The sequence below is a fragment of the Lutjanus erythropterus genome, chromosome 13 (assembly GCF_056507025.1).
Source record: "Lutjanus erythropterus isolate fLutEry1 chromosome 13, fLutEry1.hap2, whole genome shotgun sequence".
Lineage (NCBI taxonomy): Eukaryota > Metazoa > Chordata > Actinopteri > Lutjaniformes > Lutjanidae > Lutjanus > Lutjanus erythropterus.
In genome coordinates, this window is record NC_139329.1 from 16,752,207 (window position 1) to 16,775,432 (window position 23,226).

General features: G+C 43.0%; 1 protein-coding gene across 1 annotated transcript in view; it reads left to right on the forward strand.

Annotated features, from left to right (window-relative positions):
* znf469 (zinc finger protein 469) overlaps positions 1 to 22,779 on the forward strand; it is a 49,865-nt gene extending 27,086 nt beyond the window's left edge. Inside the window, exon 2 of the mRNA XM_084734281.1 lies at positions 9,560 to 22,779. Within this exon, the coding sequence (XP_084590407.1) occupies positions 9,749 to 21,643 (11,895 nt within the window). The 5' untranslated portion in view covers positions 9,560 to 9,748 and the 3' untranslated portion in view covers positions 21,644 to 22,779. The remainder of the gene's footprint in view (positions 1 to 9,559) is intronic.
* The last annotated feature ends 447 nt before the right edge of the window (positions 22,780 to 23,226 follow it).

Below are 23,226 nucleotides of genomic sequence, written 5' to 3' on the forward strand. Positions count from 1 at the left end.
AAGATTTTCAACATTGTCCTGTGAATTAAAAAGGGCTGTGGTCACTAAGGGGAAACCAACACCTAACCTACAGGATCTAACCCAGCAGGAGGGACAATATATTAGACAAACTTTTCAAACAGACTGTCCACTCTCAGGTTGCCTTAAAAACCACCCACTGCAGGGGAGAAACATAGAGTGAAACAAAGTTAAATGAGTATGAGTTATGTATGGAAAATAATACGTGAATTAAGAGTTGAGTGACAAATCTCGCGAAGTATTCAGACCATCAGGGTGAAAATGAGAAATACACACAGATCTGTTATATTGTAATTTATTATTGTAATTTCCTCAGGAAATATGCACCATTGATTTTCTCTGTCCATGTGCTATATGAACTTGTGAATGTAGACATATGTGACACGGATAGGTCACCGCCTACACAGGCAATGATTTCACGTCACTTTACTTCATACTACCTGGTGCCACGTCTATAGGAAATTAATCTCTTCCTGTCAAGAGTCTGCTCACCCTTTCATTTTAAATATCTGTGTGGTAGTCTGTGACCCCAGCAAGACAGCATTAAATTTGACTGAATCACTTTGATCCATCTACTGGGGCTTAGAAAAGTCAAAAAAAACTCACTACCAACTGCATGCCAGTCACAGAATATATACTGAAATTATACATGAAAGCACTTGCACACTTAAATGCTGCACAACCACCCTCACAGAGATGCACATATGTACAATTATACCCAATTGAGTGTGCGACTGTACTCACACGCAGTCAGTGCATTCGTGTAAAACCTGAAACGCTCTCCTTCTCTCCTAATTGCAAACATGAACTTAGACCAAAGGTTCATTCACAAATAGTGCTTTTGTATATATCTCCCGGCTCTGTATTCTCACTGGGAAACTGTATTTCATGAGAGTTAGCTTGTTTCATTTGGCATTGATATGGGGTGCATTTACGTAGCCTACTTTCTCAAGGTTTAAGGAAAACCCCTTTCACAGTCACGTGTTGGAACTTGACTGTCGGCACTCTTGTCTGGAGGTATACGCAAATACACCTCCCTCTAAGTCTTACAAGCAAAGGTCTTACCTGAAGGTGAAAGGTTATGAGTGTGGCCTGTAGCTATGTTGAGGTTTAGGCCAAACAAACTTTATCCTGATATGCTCTGATAGATTTCTGCCACTCCCAACCTGCCCAAGTCAAACTTCAAAATAGTTCTCCCCAAACATCACTCCTCCAAAGACAAAGATAATTTTTTTTCTTGACTATTTGTCATAAAAAACTAACTAATCTCAAGGCAATAGTGGACGCTCATTAGCCATAAAGCTCTCAGTCACAGCTCTGTACCTGAGAAGCAAATCAAGTCAGGGTGTCATTTAGACAAGATTAAACTTTATACGGTCTGTATTGTATTTGTAACTTATTTATTTCACAAGAACACACGAAATGTCAAATTCCAGATGCTGGTAGGTTTGCATTTGCAGGAGAATATAGAATTTCCTGACTGCTTGAAACATTAGCCCATACTGTGATGCGCCAACCTTATGTCACCTGTAAAACTCATTGAGCTTAGCCTTAGTTATGCTGTACCAATAGGAGCATGCGTATTGCTGAATAAGTGTTTTGCCATCTATGCACTACGTATGAGGATAAAAGAGCTTCTGTGGGGTTAGTGACACTGTTACCTACAGCCCTGCCTGCCCGTGCCTGCTTGTCTTAGGTGAGTTTGCTCATTGATTCATGAGAGGGAGGGTGACGGGTCATTGAGAAAAGGGTGAGTCCCCTGAGGCCACAGGTTGTAACTCTGCCTCTGCAGGCCCAGTCTCCTCTCTGGACTTTCACCTATGTGAAAGTAGTGGGCCCAAACTCCTCTCACTGCCTTTGGCTTCCACGTTATAGAGGATATGTGCAAAACATTCAGTTCCTACATAAATTAAAGGCTTCCCCTGTAAAACCCTGTAAACCATTTGTTTTGACGTAAAACAGTTGTTGTGTGGGCCACCTTAAAGTTATAAGCATTGAATTTGGATCTAAAAAGACAAGTTAGGTCATTTTTACAGTATACCTGCCTGTCAAGTAATGAATGGAATAACTGGAAATTGCTGGAACTACAAAAAAAAAATATTTATATTAAATAAATTTTTAAAATCCATACTTCTATATATAAAGCTACAAGTTATTGTAGCTCTTATGTGTATGAGCTGCTTGCACACACATATTTCTGTCCATATCGATCCAAAAGCATAAAGATGAGAAAAGGAGAGGAAATGTTTTGACACATCTGCAGATAAAAATGAACTTTTGTAAACAAAAATTTAAAGGAGTTTTCTTTCATAGCTGAATGGCAATATGTGAAAGCTGACAATGTGAGATAGAATTCTTATCTTTTTTGTTTGTTGCTTTTTGCTGGTTTGGTTGACTTTAGTATGTTAAAGCACAATAAAAACTAAAACTATATGATTTCCTTGTAGTATGTGGCAGAAACTGTTTAAGTCAAGTCTGCCATATTTCATCCTTCCCCTCTTGTTTATGTGTGTGGGGGGTCCATCCACCGCATCCAGATTCAATATTTTTCACCCAGTAACCACCTTAAAATTGCACTCTTGCTGGTTGTTTTTTAACCAGTGTTTAATTACTGTTCAGGACGTCTCTTAAGATGTGTGGTTTGGTAAAGAAAATATTAATTTAGTGTACCTTACTTTCTAAATATCTAAGTATGTGTAGCCAGAAAGAATTATCTTTTTAAGAGGTGATCTTTTTATAAACTGTGTCTTTGTTAAATATTCACCCATTAAAATGCACAAGGGTAGCCTCAGACATGAAGGCTGTATTTAATGAATCCTTGTCCCACCTCAAAGTTTCTTTTACATTTAATAAAACTTTGCTGATTTTGAGAGGCAACCAAATACTTTGGCCCGGGCAGAAGAAGGGACAAGCAAATATTGATACGCTGAAAAAAGGAATGCAGGAGGAATAAAACCCGAAAGAAGGATTTTGTCCATTGAGGATAAGGTTATCGTGGCTATAAGTGAGAGTCAGGAAATTTTGTCTAGCTTGGCCCTTTCACTAATATCCTGTTCTACTCAGTCATGTTGTAAAGTCTATCAGACGCTATAGCTGTTTTTTGCACAGCCACACAAGCATTATTCTATCGACATGCAGAAATAAGGGAAATTGTGTCAAAAAGAGGAAAAAATAACCTTTAAACACTCTAAAACAAAGATTCCATCATGTTTGTGGAATGCTGTGGTTACCAATATGGAAACAGACTGAGTCCAGAATCCAGTGGTTAGAAAAAAAATAAATAAAAGAAAAAAGTCGTCTGAGAAAAAGGGAAAAAGTAGGGAGGGGGTAAGGGGAGCCTCTGGAATTACACACCAGAACCCCTCAGACACACACACATGCATACACACAGACACATACTGAGACACTCAGGCACACACACACACACACACACACACACACACACACACACACACACACACCACACACATACACTTCTTCCATCTTCCCCACTGCGCAGCTAACCACATTGGGTTAAGGGTGGGGTTAGGGGTGGTGGAGGTAGGGAGTATAACAAGCCTCTCTCAGTACTGTGCTCACTGTTTCATTTGAAGTGCTCAGACGTCGGTTTCCCCGGCATCTTTCAAATATTCTGAAGGCCTTTGACAAAACGTCACCACTGCGGAGGAGGACAGATGACTCATTAATTATTCTCTGTAAATCATAAATGGAGAAATTAAGTTTGTAAACTACTGACAGACCACTACTGTTAACACTCCTACACCCAGAGCTTTTATATTAATAACTGTGTGGTGGGATAGCTGTGAAAGCATGCTGAGCTCTTACACCGCTGACATATCTCTCCTCCTAGTCTGCCTTCGAATGGACATATGCGCAGAGATCTTAAAGGCAAATTGCTTGCATAATGGATGTTTCCAAAAATAAAGAAGAGTAGGCAGGCACGCTGACTGAGGTTTTGGCGGCGAGCCCCAGTATGCGCCCGGGCCAGCCGTTCTCACTGCGCATTCCCTTCGCTGGACCAGTCACGCTGGGAGAGGTGTGAGGGGAGCAGTCAGACAGCTTCTATTCTGCCACCTGATCCTCCCCCCTGCATCCTCTGATTACACAGCCTACTGGTGCTACGCAGCGTAAGGAATATCCGCCCTTGACACTCATCCCTCTGTATGACTCTCCTACTCTTTATTGGCTTCCCTACTGATCTTGTCAAGATTATTGTTTGGTAATATTTTATAATAACCATCATTAATAGATAGTAAATTGATAGTTAATTCAACTTTCAGTTAATAGCCTTTTCACTTTTAGCAAACAATTGAATGATAATTAATTATATTTACCAGTTAATAGTAGTGATGGACAGTTGTTCCCCCATTAAATTATTTTGAAATGAATTATTTAATTGAGGATATATAATTAATAGAAGCCATCTCAACTTTTGAAATAAGTCACACTACACCTACACTTTTTGTAGGTTTTGTTTATCTGTATCTGCAGAGATCCTGCCCTCTGTCTGTATTTCTTTATTATTTGTCATAGTTTTACTGTGCTTGGAACATTCAACATCCTCTCCTCTCCTCTCCTCTCCTCTCCTCTCCTCTCCTCTCCTCTCCTCTCCTCTCCTCTCCTCTCCATCACCTCTGATCTCATCACCTCTTGTCATCTTCATCTGTCTTCTCTCTCTCAGTGGTCTTTCAGATGACTGCGTGGTGATATTTCAGCAGGGGAGCATCTGGAAAAGCTGAACATGTTGGGAAATTCCTGCTAATGCCAGTTATTGATTTACATTATTATAAAGGGAACCATTGTTTGTAGAAGTGGATTGCTCGGCCTGCTGCCGCCCTTCTCTTGGCTCTAATAATGCTTTGTGTCTCCAGAGGGTCATTGTCTTCACGATCTAACTCTTTTGTGTGGTATTTTACGCAAATGTTAAATTGCCGTGCTGTTATATTCGCCTATCTTGATAGCTATGGTCTGCTTTTACGATTTCTTTTAACCACCTTTGGGTGCTCTCCTGTTACAGAACACACATCTATAGACATGTTGAGTAGCTCAGAAGAAAGAGGCGCTGAGCCTGTAGTCTTTTAAGTTAACTGACTTTGAGAGATATGGAGCTTATTGGGGGCTTTGGCCTCTTGGAAAACAGAAATTGCAAAAGCAATTACGAGCTTAAGGCCCTGATGTGATGAGTCGACAGAGATTTTCACTGTGCTACCAGCATATTTTCACTCAAGCCAACACCACATACATCCTGCACCAAAATGACAGGAAAAAGACGTGCAGGAAATTGAGTTTTCATTCAAGCACCTTTGAGAAAAACCAATACATGCCCTTGTGTGTCTAAGTAATGAAAAAACTCCAGTTGCTCCAGTTTTGCTCTAGTTACATACTCACACATACAAAAACACACATGCACCTATACCACAAACACACCAGTTCCTCAACGCTCAGCAGTCTCAAGCATCAGGGTGGTGTTGTGGTGAAGCCATATGGGGCGCCGCTGCTCCAGAAACTTGGTGATTTGACAGGAGGCCTGAGGAACACACACACACACACACTTAGAAACTCACACACAAACACACATACTCGCACAGCCTTAATTGACTTGTAAAACTGCACTAAAACACACTTTTATGGAACAAATTTTAGACCAGTCACACAGGATTTGATATCAACTTGTGCCCAGCTTGCAATTGTGTCACCACCACACTGTCTTTATACGCAGTCCAAGAGCAATTTATACTTTTCAAGATAAAACTGAATCAGCTGTACCAAAGACGCCAGCAAATTGGCACATTGATATGCGTAAAGTCTGCATGTGGAGTAATTCTGGCTTGTGTGGAGGAGTTTGGTGAATTATTGAGCTTCTCAGTGCTGTAGGGGAAGTGGACAAGGCATTTGTTAGGATATAAATGACTCCTTACTCTTTGTAAACTGACAGCTCAGGCTTTGGTGCTACTTCTGTAAGGCCTCTGTGATCCTCATACTGCTCTTTCTGTTGCTGGAGGCATTCATCCTCAGCCCCAAACCTCAGCGGCCAGTCTGGGCAAATACAATTGGGGCTATGATGTATGATTGTGACTGTTGACTCTGCGGAGCTGGATCAAGCACTTCCTGGTCCAGATGCTGGCAGGGCCCATTCACAACGGTCTCCCCAGCCGGTGGCAGAGATAGCTGCAGACACTCCGGCTTTCAGATTCTCTGGAGCTGTAGAGGGGATGTGATTTTTCACAACCAGCCTAAAGTCAGCCAGGTCTGAGCCTCAAGCCTCCCTCCCAACCTGCTAAATACCTCTGGGAGGTTTACCAGAGGATGAGACAAGGAAACACATGGCAGAGAGTTGTCCCTCTGGGTAAAAGTGAAGGGTCATGTCTCACTAATCCATTTGTCAGCTGGTATCTGGACACACTGAGCTACTGATCTGTGGATATAAACATAGGCCTCAAGATAAAATGCCATTTTATCTGATTTCAGTGTCCTCCTCTCTCTGCCTGTGAAAGGGCCTTCACTTTATACATGGAATAAATATGCCCTTTGGGACCACGTGTCGGCTGCAGGGGCCCCTAAAGCCTCTTCACTCTGCTCCTCTGGGGCTGTGGGGTCTCATTTAGACTGTAAACCAGTCAACACACCATGTAGTTTTTATACATACCGTTAATACGATAACAAGACATGTCCTGAAGAAATTCAGTGCTTTAAATTGTGAACAGGATTGTATTTCATCATGACTGTTGGTGGTTTTGTTGATTGATTTTACAATGGTTCACAAAGAATTCATTTGTGTGCAGTCTGTCATCGTCATCCTGATTATCAGCAGTAATGTTATGTCAACAATCTTATCATAACCTCACTGCTGAGATGATCAGATACGATCTCTACCAGAGGAATCTACGTGTCTTGTAGAAAGAATAAAAAGTGCATTTTTTCTTCCTTCATGGAGCCTCACTATACAGCAGTCTGATACAGATTATTTTGTAGTAAAGCAACTGATTGACAATATTTTGCACAATGTTCAATATCTTTAAATATGACCACAGTATTGTTTGTTCAGAGAACTGAATTCAGGTCTGGAATTAATGAGTGCTCTGCACTTTTTTACACTTTGCAAAGTCATCCAGTTGGCTGGACTGAACCCTTTGGCAGGCCAGTTCTGGCCCACAGGCAGTACATTTACTCCACCATAGAGCTAACTGCAATCAAGAGATACTGGTGTATGTTTGAAATAGAATTTTCCCTCATTTCATATTCACCATACTCACCTTAAAGCTACCACCAGGAACTTTCATATTTTGTTTACTTTGGAGGCCCTTGTGGGCAAAAGTATGTTTAGTGTTTCCACAACCAAAAAATATAACCAAAAAATCTCCTCCTGCTTCCTTTTGACTGACTAACAAACTACTCACTGTGAATTTGCCTGGGAAAATGTAAACACAGACTCGTTTGATTTGATTTGACTCTGACCTGGTGGCAAGTATTAAGAATAACTATATCCAAATAGCCAGTCTTATTACAGATGGTCTTGTTTGTATGTAGGTCATATAGAGATATCAGTATTAAACTGAGACTATTTTCTAACCAGTTAAAACCTCATTGTAGTAGCTTTAGTTGGATGTTTTATAAAACCATTGCATGAATTATTTCGCTTTGGGGCCTCACCTTACAGTCTTTTTTTTGGTTTTTTGCTAACAAAGAAAATGTTTTTGCAGCTACTTTTCTCATAAACCAAGGTGCTTAAGCAGCAAAAAAAAGTGTGGACGAAAAAATGTTTTTGGATGTATAGCCCTAATTAAATTAGTGCATTACTGTAAGCTAGCTGATAAAGGCTAAGCTCCTGGACTGATACAGAGGCTTTCAGGATGGAAACATCTCATGCTAATCTTAAAATGGCCCTGAGAGCGTAGAACAACAAATCTCCTGAGAGACTGATGAGGATGAAGTTTTGGTGGACATATTTATTGCATCTTTGCACAGGGGATATATATTCAAACATATTCCTGCTTCGACTTGATAACAGGACATTTAATTTATGGATCATTTTGTAAACTAATTTAAGTGCCAGAATTATCAATCCACTGCACTCTGAGGACATAACTTTTTAATACTTTGGATGCTTGCTCCTAACTGGTATAGAATGAATGGTGAAGAGAAGCAATGCATCCTACTGAAGGTGTGTTTGACAATCTGCAGGGTAGGCAGTCATTACCTGATGGAGAGGCCAAAAGAAAGCACATTCATATAGCAGTACTGCAGTGTAAATGTCCAGTTTTTTACTCATTCCTCCCTGGTTTTACACTCCTGAGAAAACCATAAAACCACCTCTAAACTGCCAGGAATGTGTCTTGCTCAAGGGCACTTCAGCAGTGTGAATGGTAGCCAAAACAGAGGCTTGAAATCCAAAATCCTCTGGCTAGGTGTAGTTCTCTCCAACCTCCAGGCCACCCCCAACAATGGCTTTGGTCATAGCCAGGGGAAATAGACAAGAGGTAGGATGGAAGTTTGTTTACCAGGCCTAAAAATGACATTTTGGTGCTAACTCAAAGTTTCATCCAGTCTGACCTCAAAAGAGGCAGAGGTAGTGTGGGGCCAAAGTAAACTGGGACCTGAGAAGCTGTGTCTGGGATGCCTGAGGAAAGGCAGCAAACGTCAGTGTGCCCACAGTTCTCACTGTCTAATGGCTGACTGACTAATCCCTGATATTCCTCCATGATCTAAACCTGCAGCCCTCTGTAGCAATAGAACACTGTGGCATTGTGTCCCTGCTCTCAAGGAGTCTGTGATTCATTTACTGGCAGTGCTTTTTGGATCCATGTGCTGTATTTTTCTCATCCTCAGTACTGTAGTTAGCTTCATCATTTCAAGACCAAACTGGTTTTCTTTGTGTGATTGTTTTTATAGAGGATTTTTTGACAGTGGTACTTGTGCAGCCATCAATCCACTGTTGTGGATTCCAACATTCAGATGAAACCGTATTTACTTGTTTGAAAAGTCTTTTTATTGTTGTCAGGAATAAAGAAGTGTTAATAGTATCTCCAAGACTCAGAGTATTGGGCGTTTGGCTGTGTATTTAAATTCCCCATTGATTACACTGATTCCTTGTGTGGCACCACTGTGAAATGCTGCAATGGTGCTCTCTGCTGGCAGAAACTGAATATTGAAATTGTACTTAATCTCACACATGAAAGTAGATGTTTGAACTGTTTATCTTCTGCACGTGCCCTTTAATAACTTTATTAGTTTCATGTAGAGTTCCTCACATTGCTATTTCCCATACTAACACCATAACTAAAGAATGAGTGTTATGAATGTAAATGTAAATAAATGTTTATAGCTTATTTTAAAGATACATACTTTACATATTTGCATATTTTAATATCTTGCATGCTTAGATAGTATTGCCAGATTTTTTATTTTAAAAACATATACAATACATAATACAATATATATTTATATATATATATATATATATAATATAATCATCTTCATTATTTTCTTTAATTTACCAGTAAAAGCTTGTCATCTGACCCTCTCTCTTCTCTTTTCATTTCAGGTCTGCTTTGCTTCAGTGCCAGATCAGCAGTTCACAATGAAAGTAAAGAGATGAGCCTGCAGCAAGCAGCCCTGTCCCTGCAGTTCCTGCCACTGGACGTTTACTGATTCATACTATCCAGAAGACGATGCCCCTGTCTCCCAGATAGCACCTCTGAGGACCAGGCCTTCGCAGCACGCATTGTGCACCATGGCAGGAGAGACTCAGCGAATGCATGCTGTCAAAGAGCTGGACGCTGAGTCCAAACTGCAGGATGAGGGGACGGCACTGGAACAGCAGAGTGACAAAACCACAAAGGAGTCTTCAGAGCACTTTTCAAGCACCGGCACTGAGGCCAGAGCCAACGGTAGAGGGGCCAAAGTTGACAAACTAGAGAAGGAAAGGGACTGTCCTCAGCAGCGTGAGGCTGTCATACGCCCACAGCAGGCAGGGAAGATTGACTTCAGGTCACTGCAGAACCGATCAAAATTTGCCACTGACAGGACTTGGTCAACCGGCAAAGGCAGCCCTCAGTCCCCGAACGGAAAGGGCCGCAGCCGAGAGAAGGGGAAGCGGTCGGGAAAGACGGAGCGTGGCAACCCGCAGCAGCTGTACAGACTTAGCATTACAAATCCACGCTCCAACCCAACCATTGGCATCGCCTACCCGCAGCAGAAGGTTGCGCCACCCAAGAAGTTGGAGACCAGTCGTGGCCCAGTCTCGGGCAGCTACAGATTCCACGTTCCCAGTATACCAGAGAGAGAGGCCGAACTACAGCAAGAAGAGCTCACCTACAGCCGCTGCTTCCAGGAGGCCTCCTCTAACCTTACCTCCCCAAGCTATACCTCACAGACACTGGTTTCCTCAAGTGGAACATCATCCCACCCACATCCACCCCTGTCACAGCAGCAGCAGCCTGCCTCAATGGAGAACAACGGCACACAGCCCAGTAGCCAGCTGATCCTGGCTGATTTTCAGCTGGGTGGCTCTAATACATGGCAGTCTCCTGAAAGGACTTTTAATGGTGCTAACTATGGGGTTTCATCACAAAAATCCACTGCCCTCACAGAAGCTAATAAGGCAAGTGCCTTTGTGCCTGGTCCGTTTCAATATGGATATCATTTTCTGGAAGAATCAACCTCTGACTCTTTTCCCTGTGAACAGAACCCCCAATCCCAAGACTTTACAGACTCCTCCCTAGGTTCTGTTCATGTGACCCACAACTCCTTTTCCTTCACGCCTGGAGAAGGGCAAAACATTGCTCCAAACAGCACTCAGTTCAGTAATGAACAGCAGCCGGAGGACAGAAATTCTTACGCTCAACCCCCACAATCACAGTTTATTCAAGGCGTAGCATCCTCCATCCAGTGTCCCAGGAATCTGAGCGAGGACTCAGCCAGCAGTGACAGCTCTGGCTCCATCTCACAGCAGTCAGAGCAGGGGAAGACTGCCCTGCCTGAGAGCACAGACATTATTGGACAGGCAGACAGTAGGGATGCAGCCATCACCTCGGGGAGTAAGAGGAACTGTCACCCCAAAGACACAGCTGCCAACCAAAGAACAATCATTCAAGGAAGTGGGCATCATGCGAGAAATATTTCACAAGGTCCAGGCTCCCAAATGCACTTTCCCAACAAAACATTTAACAGTCCTCCAGTCAGTAACATGCACCCAAGCTCAATGCCCATCAATAATAAGGTTCTAAATAGGTTACCACACTCATGGGAGGGGCCTAATAAGACATATTCACCAGCTGATCAAAATACAATTCAGTATACAGATATGAATGACAAGTTTCATTTTCAGAACCAGCCAGCACTTGACCAAAGGCCAAATCCATCTAAAAATAGCAGACTGCCCTGGCAGCAGATACGGCCAACCTCTGCCATGCCAAACCAAAACAGAATCGAGTTATCAAGGCAAATAAGCAGTCAAAAGTTGGCTTACATGGTTTCCCCCTCTGACTGGCAGGATGATAGCAAGTCCCAAAAACATAGCTCACTAAAAAACCCTAACTCATTTCAGAACAGCAGAACAAGTGATGGCTTTTCAAACCAAAGACAAGAGGCTGTAAAACATAGCGGTAACACAGTCTCAACTTTTAAAGTAGAGATGAGCCATGCACAAGTATGTGAATCCAAAAATAAGGCGGTATATTTTGGACTCAACCAATCTCTACCTGCAGCACCATCAAGAAACTATAGCTATCCTCCATTACAGGTCCCACCTATGGGACTTATGATGGTGTCGCCTTATGAATCTCCTTTGCCCTCACCAGTTCATAACCCCGCATCTAGTAGTACATGCTCTTCCCTCTCCCCAGCGTCCACCAGTCCTGTTAACACCACCTCAGAGGACAGTCAAATGTCAAAGTCAGCCACCCCTCACCCATTTTATCACCAGCCCCAAGCCAAAACACAATTACCATCAGATCACCTGAGCTCTCACCCTCACCAATTCCATTCTGAAACTCCACGAAACCTTCCTTACGCACCAGAGAGAGCCAAAGATGACATGATGAGCTACCTGCAAAACAGCACACATCCAAAGCCTACGATGGACAGCAACAAAGGTTACATGGACAGTTTTGGGGTGGAGCATCACCAGCCTCCACCACCGTACTCTGCACATCAGCTATTAGCAACCTCGTTAGCCACTGCAAATCTTGACCAGCTAGATGTGCTTCTGACGTGCAAGCAGTGTGATCAGAACTTCAACAACCTGGCTTCATTTCTAGGCCATAAGCAATACTGTGCTCAGCATACGTTTCCACAAAATGACCTCAAAGACATATCAAAGATGGAGGACAGCAGGAAGTTTCATGCAGAACCAGCAAAAGCAGCACTGTCTGGGTCAAATGTTTCTATGTCAAGGTGCCCATCTGACCTTCACCTAACTCTGCTGGGTCTCAATAAAAATGGAGAACTGATATCTGATAGTGAAACAAAGGGAGACAATAAGGATGATCCGATGAAACTCAACTTGTTTTCTGGTCCTGGTAACCTCCCTGTGCCTCTCCCTGAGCTTGAAATGGAGGATGCCAAATTAGACAGTCTAATCACAGAAGCCTTGAACGGACTGGGATATCAGTCAGACAATGCAGAGATAGACAGTAGCTTTATCGATGCATTCGCTGACGATGACCTCACCACTGTAAAAGCAACATCAAACAAACAATGTCTGAAAACCAAAGAATCCCTGGTCTTTGAGAGCAAAAATAAACAAGCAGCAGATGATGACAGGTCTTTCACACAGGGAAAGTATTTTTATGACTCTGATGTCGAGAGCCCGGAGACAGATAAACAGTACACAGAAAGCAAACTTGAGAAAATATCTGTGAATTTGGAACAAGATGAGAAAATTAACATAAAAAAAGAAGTCTCTCATAAAAATTCAAGAATCGCCTCCAGGGAGAAGACAAGAGAACAAGACAGCAAAGTGAAAGAGGCAAGAAAACTGTGCAAGAGTGAGGAAGAAAACACAAGCACACAAAGGTTTCTCCTATCCAGCAAGTTTTCTGAGCGTTGTGGTGTTAAAAGCTTTCAGGATAGCTCTGCACTTCGAGGGTCAACACCCTCACAGGCCTCTATGTCTCCAACCTCAAGAACTGCAGTGAAAGAGAGCAAGAGGAAAAGCACTGGAGGGGGCACCTGGAGCAAAGAACTGATTCACAAAATAGTTCAGCAGAAAAATAAGCTCCATAAGCTGCATGTTAAAGGTACCAAAAACCTCCAGTTTTCCTTAGTGATGGAGAGACTGACTCCCACTGTACAGAACCCTGCATTCGGAGAATATGACTATGTCTCAGACTCAGATGATGAATGTGAGCCTGTAAAGATAGCAAGCCAAGGCCGGCTGAATCAAAGTAGTCGGTGTAAATACACATACACTAAAGAGTGCAAATGGCGAGCAAGGAGTGAGAGGGACCAGGCAGCGTGGCGACACGAGTCAAAGGAGTGTTTTGAGGTGAAAAAAAGCGAGGAGGTCTCTCTCTCACTTGAGAAACATGGTTCTCACCAGAGACTCAGGAGGAGGGGTAGCAGGTCATCCACAAGCAGTGAACTCAGCACATCTGTGAGTGTTTCGAGTGATAGTATCAACAGCCCCAAAAGCACTGACCGCACTGACTCAGACTGTGAGAAGAAGACAGATATCAAAAAGAAAGAGTCGCCAGAGCAGAAAACATATGAAAGGTCCTCCCCTCAGAAGTTATGTAAAGAGTCCAGTACACTAGCACTGACATTTACCAAATCTGTCAAGAAATATAACACTGACAAAGCCATTCTCTCTGATAACAAAGACAGTACAGAGGATCCAAAGAAGTACCATTCAAATCCAGAGGTTGCTGATTCTGTGTCATCCTCACAAAAAACAAAAGACACAAACAAAAACTCTGAAAAAAGCAGAAGTTCTCATACAAAATCAAGAGGGAAGCTAGTGTCTCCCAGAAAAGAAACAGTCAGTTCAGACAGAAACACCCTACAGAGAACTGACAGTCTGTGCCCCAGTGAAGAACCAACAAAGTGTAGCAGTCCAGATAACAAGCCACTACAGTTTGATTCACACACTCCTACCATCAACAAAGAAACTGACTGCAATATTGACAGAAACACAAAGGGCAAAAGAAGAGAGGGGCCCCAAGCTGCACAGCCAGACCTATCAAATAGCACCACATTTGAAAAACAGAGTGATAGTGTCTGCATGGTGAAAGAGCCTATTACTTTAGTCAATGACCTAGACACACTCAAGTCTGCGTCTCTTTGCACCTCTTTGATGGATGAGGTGTGCCTATCGCCAACTGAAAACCAGGGACCGCTGATACAGAAAGATGCACTTCACCTCATGGCATACCCCCTAGATCAGGAACAGGGGCTCATGAAGTCCCCACTTTCATTTGACACCTCATCAATGTTCGCCGACCTCACAGGATTCAACAGCGGCCTTTACTCAGATATTCAGAAAGAGGGCTTCCATTCGATAGAGAATACAGCTGACAAAAAGGAAGAGTTTGTGTCGTCCTTCTCTCCCTTTCTGGAACAAAGAGACTGGAACCTCATAGTTAGTCCGGTGCTACCAGATGAGATATCTCAGTATAAAAGCAACCCTGAGAAATCAAGTGAAAAGAAACAGGATTATAATCAAGTTCCTTTGTCTCTGCCAGAAAAAATAATTGACTACAGTGCAAATCTCAACAGCTGCGCATCAGAGGATGAGCTAGAGATAAAAAGAATAGTGAATGAGCTTGAAAACCAGCTGCAAACAACTAAGATGGAAAGCCCACCCTTAGTAGCTCAGGATGTCCCCAAGCAGCTGCAAATGAGCAAATTTTCACCTTTACGTCTGGGGGATGAGTCAGGGAGCGGAGACACTAGTCTGGATATCAGGTGCCCTGTGCAAACCATAGATGTACCAGTGACCAGTTTGCCCTCAGAGCCTTTCAGTGAACCGTGGGCCAGTCCATTTCAGTTTGAGCTAATGGGTGCACACCACAGTCCCCACACTCCAATTCACAATGAACCAGTTGCACTTGAACATTTTGCTGAAAAAGAAGATGAAAATTTGATCAGCACAGGCTCACATATTGAACACCCACAGCTCCACCACAGCCAGAAAGCAGGGGAGAGAATCTCTGAAAAAGAGACTCCTACAGAGACAAAGGAAGAAATTTTAGAACAGAAGAGATACACAGAAAACCTCATGAAAAGCCTGGAGGTGATTTCCGACTCTATATTCAAAGAAGAACCCATTATATCAGAACACAAGGAACTGAATGTCACCTCGCTCACAAGTCAACAACATCAAGAAATTGAATGTCAGGCAACTGATGCAGTTGAGAAAGAAGATCATAGTGAAAAGGAAGCAATTACTGGGAAGGAGAATATATTATCACCTCCAAATATCAATGAGCGGAAGGATGATATTGAATTCGTTCTGAATGAGTCACAGTCATCTCCCTCTAACAGCACTGACCCCACAGTCGATGGAAACCATCCAATTTCATCGCAGCCAAGTGAGCCCACAGAAAACAATGATAGCAAGGCAGAGACTAAAGTCACTTCAGAGGAGGATATAACTGAGAATAGTAATCTGATTGAGTCTGCTCACTGCACAAGTGTGGGTACACATGACCCATATGTGGACGAGGAAGAGTCCGGCAGGAATAGCAAAGCAGCAGATGATATGAGTCAGTTATTTAAAAACAGCGGTGACGGTCCAGAAAATTCGGCCACAGACGGCTATGAGGAAGCAAAGGCAGTGAAGGGAATCACTGGTCAATCTGTTAGCCATCCGTTATCACCAGCTCTACCGGGCACCAGTCTAAACATTGGCGAGAAAATTCAGGATGTGATTAAAGCTGTACTCGAAGAACAATCCGCTGATAAAAATTCTGGAGACATTTGTTTATCGCATGCTGGTGAATCAAAAGTGGAGTGCTCAGACGATGGAGTTGAGGAAATAACTGTTGAAACAGCTGAACAGGATCAGTTGATTGGACTATCCCCCTGTAAAACCTGCAGCCCTGCTAAGATTTACAGTCCTACAACTGATATGTCAGTGGAGATCACAGACAAGCCCTGCAGTCCAATACTGGTGGAAGCCAATACAGAGTCTACTCACTGCTCACCCACCCGGGACACCCAGTGCTTAGAGGGACAAAGTAATCTGTTGATTCTTTCACAGTCTGATGGCATAATTGACAGTGATCCCTGCAAAGGTACTCCCTTAAATGACTCAATAAAACCTGAAACAAGCCTTGCCTTTGACACCATTCAGACACAAGAGGAGATTTTAAATGTTCAGAACATCAAAGAACATCTTCCTATTGATTTTATGGCAAGTCACCAAAACTCACCATGCAGAGACGAGGGGGAAGAGAGTCTTTTTCTACACACTGCCCCAGCAACCAGTCCGCTTTTACCAACCTCTCATCAAACACCCCTGCAGAAATGGGATGTAGAAGAGGATTCATGTCAGTCACAAAGCAAATGTGATAATATGCCTGTTAACCAAGGATCAATTCAAAGCACAAACTCCCCAATCAACAAAGAGAACAGTGGCATCAAAGCAGCTTTAAACGGCGATGAACAACTTAACACAACAGCCGTAATGGAGTATTCTTTGATAAGCCCCCCTCCTCTGGACTTGGGAATCATGGTATGTAAAATCTCCAGCACTGAAACCACCATTCCCTCTCCACTTCCCGTGACCAGCTCAGTAGAACCGCCAGAAGCATCAGACGGACTTGAAAAGAGAGATCCGATGTATGACTTCAAGCTCAGCCCTCTCAACTATAACAACATCTCAGACGAACCTCCACAGCTGAACCAGTATGACTACATACCAATTTCACCAGCCAGTAAACCTGAACAGACTCCAGACATCAAGCAGAGTCCCAGAGATGACTGTGGACCGTGTGAGCTGAGCGTCAACCCTGCACTGATTTTTAACAAAACTCAAATAGACACAGACACAGCAGTAGCAAGGAACTCAGATGCTGCAGCTGAACTGAATTTATCTGATGAACCACTGAAATTCACATGTTTTTCATTGGTTCTCCCACCTGAAAACAAAAGCAAAGACTCCTCAGCTGAGAGTGTAAAAACAGACTTGGAGGTTTGCCGTGAGCCAATTGGACCTGTTGAGCATTTGCATATCAATGCGGACCTGATGAAAAATGTTGAATCTGAAAATTTGGATTCTCACAAGCCTTCTTCTTCTGAGGACAGTACACTTATCGGGAAAAAGATTTCAGATGGTCCGCCCACTCCTAAGCCACTCATCATCTGTGAAAATGAACAAATGTCTCTTCCACCAGACCCGTCAGAGAAGCAACCAACAATAGAGGCTGGCCACTGTTCAACAGTGCAGAACATACACAAAGAAATATCACCAAAAAAGACACAGAACAACACTCAACAGGGGAAAGTACTCTGCGAAATCTGCCTCATGTGTTTCAGGACTGTGCCAGGGTTAAAGAGACATAAGGCCATGAAACATTTGGTCAGAACTGAAAAACACATCGGCCCACAGAGCACAACATCAAGCCATCAGGGGACTATGCTTATTTATGAAGCAACACAAACTACAGAGAAAGAACATAAAGATGATTCACAGACCTGCTATGCAACAAAAATAGATGGGCTGCCTGAGACAAGTAGCACTTTCATATCTAAAGCAGCAGAGACTGAGTCAGTCCTGGAGGAAATGGCAACAGAGACAAGTACAGTGGCAGTGGATGAAATAGGCCATCAAAACCTTCTGCTGCCAACAAAAGCAAAGAAGAACAACAAAGCTAGAAAGAACAGAAACAGCGAGGTAAACATAAAACCTGACCCTTTCTCTGATGAGCTTCTGAATATATTAAAAACAGACATACTTCAAGCTATAACTCCTGAATTCAAAAGCAGTGGACTACAAGAGCAGCACAAATCTCCTGAGGAGCAGGTGAAAATCAATGACAGCACAGTTACTGGAACAGAGAAATTTCCACACCATGTTGCTTCAAAGTCTGGCTTTGACGATTCACCACAATCTCCAGCAAAAGAGACAAATACACTTAATGAAACTATGGAGCTAAATCAAACCACTGATATGGAAAAGATGAAATGTACAGGCATGGCAGAGATGGCAAATGGGGAAGAATGTACAGATAATGATGTGGGAAGTGCTATATCTGTGGACAAGGATATAATCAGAGAATGTGATGAGTCCGGAAAGAGTCTGTGTGCTGCAGAAGAGATGTGTGAACAGAAAGGATCAGAAGAGAGCCTAGCCCAAGAGATTCTCAGCAAAGTGGCAGTCGAGATAAAATGTGAGAAAAACAGTGGCCCTTCAGACGAGGTGCATCCTCTCTCCTGTTTGAATTCTTCCACTCTCAGTCCTCCAGGCTTAAGTCCCGAGCTGAAGGCCTTACTCGATGATGACACCACATTCTCACAGCTGTTCCCCAGAGACGAGGAGGCAAAAAGGAAGAAGTGCCCGAGGGTGTACAGCAAAAGAAACAAACGACAGAAGCTGTCGCCGGATTCAAACGTGACTCAGGATTACCCTCCCTCTGAAACCTTCACGCAAAATAAAGATCAGTATGTGGAAAACCAAGGAGAGCAGACATTCACTGACAGTCAGACGAACCGCTGTGAATACAAGACAATATCTATTGATGACGCCATCATGCTGAATATGTGCCACAACAGCACATTAAAGTCAGATGCAAAGCCATTGTCACTTGTTAAACAAAGTGATCAGCAGGATGTTCATGAGGATATTAAAGAACTTAGCAACAGCCTCTTGAATCCACTTGAGAGCACTGTTGATAAATCTTTATCCAGTGACTACAATGGCTTTGATCCAAGTTCAACGGTAACCTCTGATCCCAGCACCTGTAAAGCAGAGGTAGCAACTGTGCCCTGCCCTCTGCCCCTGCCATCTGCCCCCTACACTGCAGAACCAGAGAGCATCCAGCCCTTCCACAGCATTGACATCCAAAACATCAACACCACATTTCAACTTCCTGAGATCCAGTTCTTTGACTCTAATAAAGATATTTCAGTAGCTCCTCCGATTGAAACTGTTGATACAGAGAACAAAGATGATGAAAAGTCCAAGAAAGCAACGGAGCGGCGAGGCAGGAAACGACAAGATGGTCGAATAAAGGTCAAAGATAAGCAGTACAAGTGCAAGGTGTGCTTCACTTGGTTCCTCACCCTAGGTGAACTGAACTTTCACAAACTCTCCCACAACCCTTCTCCACCTCCAACCTGCTACATGTGTGTCCAGCGAAAGTTTAGCTCCAGGGAGCAACTGAGAGACCATCTGAGGGAGAAACATGCCAAGAACAAGACAGGTATCTGGACCTGTGGAATGTGCTTGAAGGAGATATCAGATGTGTGGATGTACAACGAACATTTACGAGAACATGCCACTCAGTTTGCCCGGAGGGGTCAGACACAAGGCTCCATGTTAGGCATTCCAGGCTGCTTCATGCAGGAGACGGCCGTCAAGAACTTTATCACCTCGATCATGCAACACCGCCCCAGCAAAACCAATAGAGAGTCCAGCAAAGCCACTAAAGAGCAGGAAAAAGCTGTTGCTGCTGCTGCAGACAGCACTGTGGGAGAGGGGAAAACCTCAGAGGGGGCTGAGCCAAAAGTTCACAAAGCTAAAAGCAGCAGTGGAGCAGGTGGGAAGCAAGGCACATTAACCCCACTTGAGGTCCTCCACAAAACAGAGACACCTAAAAGTGTAGAGATGCATCCCAACTGCAAAGACCCCTCAAGAGACTGCCACCACTGTGGGAAACAATTCCCAAAACCCTTCAAGCTCCAGAGACATCTAGTGGTTCACAACTTGGAAAAGATTTTCCTGTGTCACAAATGCCCCGTCTCTTATCAGGAGGCCCAGGAGCTTAAATGCCATCTGAAGAGAGCACATGAAGAGGTGGACGAGCTGGATTCAAAACACACTACCCTCTACACCTGCGAGCTCTGTGCTGATGTCATGCACGTGATTAAAAAATCCTTCATCTGCAGCACCTGCAACTATACCTTCTCTAAGAAGGAGCAGTTTGATCGTCACATGGAGAAGCACCTGTCAGGGGGGAACAAAATCTTCAAATTCCGAGGCGTTCTTAGACCTGTCAAAGCATCAGCATCCAAAGAAGATGAATGTGATTCGCCTGCAAGTAAGAAGAGGAGACTTCTCTCTGACAGCCTGCAAGAAAATAGCTCCGACAGTGGCATCGCCAGCGTCAGCTCACTGCACTTAAATCAGCACTCTGAAACTCAGCCTTCCAAAGCCTCTGTGTCCACAGCAGACGACTCCACACAGACTATCGCAAGTGAATACCATGCTGACACAAACAACACAAATGTGAAGACTGAGGACATTGCTGAGGACTATTCTGAACTACTTGTAGAGCTTGAGAAATGCATTCATATGGGCTCTTCAGAGGCTGCTACACCAAAGAAAGAGGAAATTGACCCAACAACCTCACCTATTTTTGATAAAGAGACTAATGGAAAATCAATTACTGAACCGTGTGATGTGAAAGAGGAAAATGAGTCAGTGTGCATTAGAGCAGAGACAACCTCATGGTCAGTGTCTAAAGAGAGTGCGGGGGATGAGATTGTGAAAACTAAAGAAGGCCATGCTGAAAGTGACACAGCTGAGACAGAAGAAAAAACAGATTCACTTCCACCTGGCGAAGACTCTTTTGTCAGCTCAAGAGAAAATCAAATCATTTCAAAGACACCTGAGTCAGCAAAGCATGAATTAGCTGCTGATGTGACGGACCAGCAGAGGGATGATGAGCAGTGGCATCTCACGTCAAAAGCTTCAAATAATGACAGCAAACAGCCGACTTTATCTCATGGTACTGAGCAGGAAAGCAGCAGTCAAACGAAAGACAAAGTCTTCCCATCCAAAACAGCCGACAACACTAAAAACAGCTCTACAACTAGCAGCATGAAGGCTGCGGACTCCACACCGGTCCTCCACGCCAAAGTTTCCCTCAACGCTTCTGCCTCAAATGAGGACAAGGAATCTGTGAGACCACAAAAGAAGAGGAAAGACATGAAATCCCCTCACAGCCTGCAAAGGGTTTCCTCTCCAGCCACACAAGAGAACTTTGGTGTTGACTCCAGGGCCAAAAAGAAATTTCGTACCAGCAAGTGTGCAAACCCGTCTCTGCAGAGAAAGTCAGACGGACCAAACGACTACCCTGTGCTGTCCTCAGTACGGGACGACGTCGTTAGCAACAAAATCGTTTCCAAGTGCAAGACTTCAAACATGGGTTTGCAGTCAAAAAGAAGCTTGCTTGATAGCTGCACGCAGAAGAAAGAGATTGTGAGTCCTCTTAACGGGGATTACAAAGCCAAAAAGGGACCTCTGGGGCGGCCTTTGCATCCCCCTATTTCTAAAGTGTCTTCAGTTCCCATGAACAATTCTTTGAATAAATCTAGGCCAAAGATGGGGGTTAGGTCAATGGAGAGCCATTCCTACCGGACAGCTGAGTCACAGAACCACCTCCTAAGCCAGCTGTTTGGCCAAAAACTCACAAGCTTTAAAATTCCTTTACGGAAGGACACGTCAGAATCTATTAACTGAGTGGGGTGTGACGGATCTGTGAATAAGGGACTGTACATTTCACAGTTATAAATGTTTAAGACAATTCATGATGGTGAATGAGATTGCACAGCTCTTTTCTGTGAAATGTTATCTTTAAATACTTACGTAGTCACTTTATGTCTTCTTTGTACATGTGTTTTTATTACACAAATGTGAGGACGAACAGCAGATATGAATTTTTTGGGTCAACAATGATGCTAGTTGGGAAAATCATTGGACTTTTTTTTTTTTTTTTCTACTTTTCCTATGTTGGATAATATTCGTCTCAGAGATTATATTTCATTTTACCTAAAGGAAAGAAAAAAAGAATACTTGAAATTACAGTAAAATATTTTCTTCTAAGAAATGCATGTTCATTTTGCATTCATAACATGATCATAAGTCTTTCTACAAAAGGACCAAAATGACATCATAACTGACCTGGACAATTGTCTGTGCACCTTTTGTACATGCTTCCAACATACTAATTTTGTATTATTTTTTTAACTTTACTGTACTGCATTGACATTCAACATATTAGCCTTTTGTATAAACATTACCTGGTGCTACATTGTGTTTTATTGTAATGTGAATGCCAATGTCCTCGGAAGGGAACATGAGATCTGTAGCAGTTACAGTTACATTCATCCGACTGTTTTTACTGGTTCTCTGTAGTTGTTTTTTAAAAATACTGTGTAAACCATCCAAGTACTTATGTAGGCTGACAGAAGAATAGGAAAGCTTCCATTGTATAAACTGAGGTGCATACGAGGACATCACAGTCCCCAAGACCTGTATTCGGAGTTCTTCCCATGCACTGATAATACCACACACAAATCACAAACTCAATCATCTGTGTCTGTAACTCCAACTGTTTAATAATGAATAGTATTTACTAGGACAACAAAGGTGCTTTATCTTGTTTATACTGTATGTATCTTATATTGTATAATATTGTGTAGGTAGAGTATTGTTTGGTGTAATGCTTCATGTCAAAGTTTTATTTTAATAATGTGCAAAAGAATCAGAGTGAGAAAAAAGAAGAAAGGGAAATGCAGTGCCTCTTGCAAGTTGTAAAGTGGTTCACTAAGTGCCTCCTTTTATAGTTGGTTATTAAAGATCTGTATTGGTCTCTCCTTGGTCTTTTCTTCCTTTTGTTCATGACATGTTTTGCAAATGTTCCAACTTCCATCCCTGCGGACTGCAGCTGTCACCACATGCATCAAACACTGCAAGCAGTGGAAGCTGCCTGTGCCTGGAGGCAAAAACAGGTGCACACACAACAAAGTCTGACTTCATTTTTTTAAGCACTTCAATGGGCTCACTCATCATATGAAAAGATGAGCATAAATGTATCTTTACTACAGGGAAACATTCAACAAGAAGACAGTTACATTTATCCAACCATATGTTAGTCTCCAGGAGCGCTGTCGAACAGGCAGTGAGGAGCTACAGCTTCTGTCATGCTTCTGTCATGTTGCTCTCTCACCACGTGTAAAATGGCTTCTATTCCTACACGAACATTTTTCATCATCACATAGGAATAAAAAGCCATAGTACACAGTGGCATACATGTAGAAACA